Below are 5,162 nucleotides of genomic sequence, written 5' to 3' on the forward strand. Positions count from 1 at the left end.
TTTACATGTTCTTTCACCATTTATTAATTCACCAAATACAGTGAAAATGGCATCATAATATACAATGACTCATTCTTAGAATGTCATGACATTTTTGTTGCTTTTTTGCTTCATAAAACAATGTTTCATTATTGAAAATATTAAGGTTTCATGCACGACAAACCATATCCAGTTTCTTTTAAAGTAATGGTACAAAATAATCAAAATTAAAAAACAAAAAACTGTAATGTCCAAAGTCGGTCAAATAACAACATGTTATCTGAAGATACTCGTAAACAGTGCAATATACTCTAAAACTGCCATTTTCTAACAAATTCATCAACGAAGCTCAAGTCACAGTATACGATTTCTTAATAATAGTTTAACATTGATGTGTGCAAAAAACCCCAGACACATTCAGTTAGTCTTTAAAAAACGACCTCTGATATAGAAGAGACCCGTCCATTAAAACCGAAGCTCCGCCTCCGTGAATCTTCCAGGATATCCGCTCTGAAGTAGAAATATTTTTGTTGATGAACTGTAAGACGATAGACTAGCATATAATTTAAATAACAAATATTTAGATATAAAAATACAAATATGACTTTTGTTAAAAAGAAGCGTGCCAGGGTAAGAGTAGTGGCACCTACATTGGCACCGGAGTGAAAGTTCATGCAAATAGATGGAGAAAAAAACAAAAAAGACGATAAATTTGCAAAAATTAAAATACCCAAATTATGGAAAGAATATTTTTTTTTCCCATCGATTTCATGACTTTTGTTTAAAACGTTTACTATATTCTCCACATATGTGCTGGCCTCTGTAGATTATTGGAGTATTTGAAAAATACCCAAATAAAAACAAAAAGGAGAAGGAACAAAGATATGTGCAGGTGTAAATCAGCTACATGAAGGTGCGAAGCCACACCTTTAACCACAGATGGGTAATGCAAGAAGAAGAAGAAGAAGAAGTAGTAGAAGAAGAAGAAGAAGAAGAGAAGAATGTAGCCTGTAGTTCAGGTTCAATCTGTGGCCTCACACTCTTTTAAAGGCCAAGAGCAAACAGGGCTTCTACTACAGAAAATATTAACATTGCACCATCCTCGAATATATGTTTTTACATACAATGGGTCTCCTCTAGTTAGCAGGCTCGAGAGTTTGGTTGGTCTGCTTTTTAAAAAAAGCGATAGCAGCTACAGGAATGCATCGGACCGGTGCTGAAAGGACAGCTCCCCTGAACGCACCACCGCCGCCCGGATCAACAAAGCGAAGCCTAAAGGAGGAGGGGGGGGGGGGGGCTTAGCCTACCTACTGTACTGTACAACGTATTGAAATAGGGCTGGGATTTAGCATCAGCCTCCAGTTGCAGTATTTTGTTGCTTACAGCGCGGTTGGAAATGGAGAGGAGATGGTCGTGACGTCATGACAAGTTCATCCATCGTTAAAGTCAGCAGAGGCTGAGCGCTGTCCGCCATCTCAACACCTCGCTGCGCCGCAGTGGTTAAAATCGGGATTCGTTTGGAGAATTGCCAGCAATCCCATGAAAAAAAAATCTTGATCTTTTTTTCCAGAGTCTCTCTCCTTTTCGCTTCTTCATCCTCTCTTCGTCGCTTTCTTCAATGTGTCTCTCTCTCTCTTCCTTAAGCCTTCTTCTTCCATTTCTCCGTTCACCCCCCACCGTCTTCGCCCCTTTTCCTCCCATCGCCTCCCGTCAGTCACACCATCCTCGCTTCGTGCCGTCGTTCTCCTCCTGCATTCCTCTCGAACATGCACAGCCGACAAGTGCTTCAAATCGGTGATCAAAAATTAAAAAGTCTGCGAGGCGTCGCTCACGTTTAGACGCCGGGTGAAGACTTGTCTGTCATCCCCTGCAGGACCTCGTCTATCCGGTCATCCTCGATGACCACTGTTAGAGAGAGAGAGAGAGGGATGGAGAGAAAGAGAGAGGATCAGTTATTGAGAGCATGACGGGAGAGATTACACAATGACATTTCTATAATATCTCAATCCATCGTGAGTTAGTTGTGTTGTGGGTCAGTAGATTGGTGTAAGGCCTTTAATATAATAGAGCCTTTAGTGGATATTTAGTGGAATAAATAATCCACAAGCAATGAGATAAAACAATATGATTGCAGGTGAATGAATCCATTAATTAATTAAAACACTATTTTGCAAATCCCCGGCCTCGGGAGCGCGCACTCGGTCAAAACAAGTCGTCCCCGCTTCTGGCGACGCGCCAGCCGCGCGCCGTCCTCCCGGTTCAGCCCTTTTGTTTCGGGCTCCGCGGGGTGTGTCCTCACGCGGAGAGCACGTCTCGCGCATGCATGTAAACACTTTTACTGCGGTGACAACCACGAAGCCGCTGTCCTCCAGTGCATTGACACACATCAGAAGTGCGTTTAATATTGTCGATATACAACAATGAATTATATAAATGATAACATAGAGCACCGGAAAACAACTCACGATGAGTGTCAAAATACTTTGCACATTTTCTAACACATAAATAACGACGTCCACGTATACAACACGCCTCAACCCTGTACTTCAGCATCCTTTACCTCGCTTGGCTCTGCCGATCTGTCCCAGCTTTGGGGGTCTTTTCGCCTGCGACGCAGCGAAAAAGGCGCTCGTGTCCTGCAGTCCGCAGCTGTAGGACATCTGGCTGACCTCGCTGTCTGCCCCATAGCCGCTCATCTTCCCCTCGTTGTATGGCAGCACTTCGGACATTGTGGCACGACGGAGAAAGATCACCAGCGTGAACGTGAAGTCGACCAAAGTCTTCCTCAGTCTTCCTTAATCTCTTCAGCGGAGCCGTAGATTCCTTTTGTTTGCGCGCAAGCTGCAGCGGCTGTTCAGTTTCTCCTGCTGGGATCCTTTCTGAGAGTAACTCAACGTGCACGGGCGTTTTGAGGTTGCGTTGTTGTTGTGGTCTCGTTGTGTGTTGCAGCTGCAGAGATCGAGAGAGAGAGAGAGGAGAAGAGAGAGAGAGAGAGTTGTGTTCGCCTGCGTCGCTGCTGATGTCTGCTGAGGGAAGTGGGAGATCCCGGGATCATAAAGGAAACCCAGGCAGAACGGTGAAGTCATCCATCCGGGTTTGTGTGTGCATTTGTGTGCGCGCACTCGCACGCGCGTGCATGGCAGGGGACCCCGAGTGGTGGAGGAGCAACAGCGACACCAGCAGGCGAGAGACGCAATTACACCCGTGAAGCGCCGCTGAGGCTGTTTGTGCTTTTCTGTTGGACATCTGAGGGAAATTCATCATTACATAATATGATAATAATAATAATAACTTTATGTATAGAGCACTTTTAAATACAGGGTTTACAAAGTGATTTCACAGATATGTAAAGCATAAACACGACCCAAATGGCGGCAAACGATAAAAGCATTGAACACAAACAAACAAACAAACAGCCAAAGAGAACAGTAGAAAACAAACAAATATATAAAATATACAAACAAAACCATGGGAACAAAAGAACTGCACAATAGTTCATAAAAATCAAAACATAAAAGGACGACACCACTTAAAAGCAATTCTATAAAAATGGGTGTTAAGAAGTGACAGAGATGCATGTTGTGTTTAGTCAAATTAATAGTTAACATTATGGGTTAGGGTTGTAGTTTTATACTAAATATTCAAAATACTGGACACAGTATCATTATTTGAGAAGTATTTGTATACCTCGATACTTCAAAACTACGTTTTCCTTCATGCGTTGACTTGATTAGCTTCAGTGAAGTCAAATGTTTAGTTTGCTCCTTCCTGCAGTGAGGAAACAAACTGGAGGAAAGGATCCGCTCTCCTGATGATGCATCAAGACCAGTTTACTCAAGTTGAATAAACACTTAGCGTCTGGGGAGCTTCCTAAAGGAAAATAACCAGATGATGTCATCTTTAAGGCAGAAAAAGGCCTTCAAACACTGGACTATAACATAAGATCTAAACATTATGATCATCTATTATAGATTAAAAGAAGCATGACGAAGACACACAATGACATGATGTACAGTACTCTGCTGGAAATGCTCACGATTAAAACAACAGCAAAATAAAGTAGAATAACAGAACATGGCCCTTGTTGTGTGTCAGCAGGACCATGAGCGTCTCTCTTCAGCACCTCGGACAGCGCCGGTGTGATTTATCCAGAAGTTACGTCATTCTTCCTCGCCTTCTTTTCGTTGCAGTCTGTGTTACAGCACTCGTCCTTGTAGCATATGGTGTCTCATGAAAACTAAATAATGAGCTGAAAGAACGACTATTTTTGGAGCAAACCTGATTAAAAAGTCGGGGCCAGCTGACCTCTATAAACATGATTTAACCTTTTCCGCTGACGCCATGTTCCTCTAGCAGCCGCTCTGCAGAGCGGACCGGTGGAAGTGACCAGCTGACGCTCTTTGAGATCAGTGTTTGTTGGAAAGGATCTCGGATCTCCTGCGGGGATGAGATGTGTGGCGACTCGTCAAAGCAAAGCCTGCTGGCAGGAACGCGGCTCATGTGACCCCTCGATGACCAGCTCGATACTGATATGAGTCCCGAGAGCGTTTATGTTAACCACCAGTTCAGAAAACATTGGCTGCGTGTTTCCTTTGGAGGTTCAACCCAAAGTGTCTATTTTCAGTACAGAAAGCAGTCACACAACTAATTTGGTTCATCCAATTTCTTTCTCTTCTCATGGATCTGCACTCTACGTGCATCAGAGATCATGCATCTGCCAACCTATTTAAGTGTAACTCCCCAGGGGTTTGACTCACAAAGCTCCTCCTGCCCAATAAACCACGGCCTCCAGCGGTTGATGGATTTCACGTGATGTCATCAGTCGGCACCACGCGGCTGCTGCTTCGTTGTCATTATTTAGGGAAAAACATGCGTTACAGCGACTGGAAGTCCTTTTCTTTCAGGCCCCTTCGCCTAATAAAGCACCGCCTCGTACATCATGTTGAACCCAGGAGCTTAAGTGCGACGACTCCTCGTTTTGTCTGCCTCCGTTTAGTTGAATTGATTTCTCTGAGTCCACATGCTGAGATTCATCCTCCTCTGTCGCTTCCCTCTCTCCCTCCATCTCTGCCTCTTTAGCAGACAGCAGTCAGCCTCACTCAATCAATCCCATCATCTGTGATAGGGGCACCCACCCTTAAGATGTGTGTGTCTGTGTGTGTGTGTGTGTGTGTGTGTGTGTG

At 44.0% G+C, this 5,162-nt stretch overlaps 1 protein-coding gene across 1 annotated transcript; it reads right to left on the reverse strand.

The window, feature by feature from the left end:
- On the reverse strand, positions 1-3,065 carry camk2n1a (calcium/calmodulin-dependent protein kinase II inhibitor 1a). The gene is made up of 2 exons (XM_068571682.1): positions 2,540-3,065; positions 1-1,884 (listed from the first exon to the last, which is right to left on the reverse strand). Exons 1-2 carry the CDS (start codon positions 2,706-2,708, stop codon positions 1,814-1,816), a joined length of 240 nt encoding a protein of 79 aa, XP_068427783.1. The 5' UTR covers positions 2,709-3,065; the 3' UTR covers positions 1-1,813.
- Between the last annotated feature and the right edge of the window lie 2,097 nt (positions 3,066-5,162).

Source organism: Clinocottus analis, unplaced genomic scaffold (genome assembly GCF_023055335.1).
Source record: "Clinocottus analis isolate CAN_PGR_092001 unplaced genomic scaffold, fCliAna1.0.p SCAF_11, whole genome shotgun sequence".
Taxonomy (NCBI): domain Eukaryota; kingdom Metazoa; phylum Chordata; class Actinopteri; order Perciformes; family Cottidae; genus Clinocottus; species Clinocottus analis.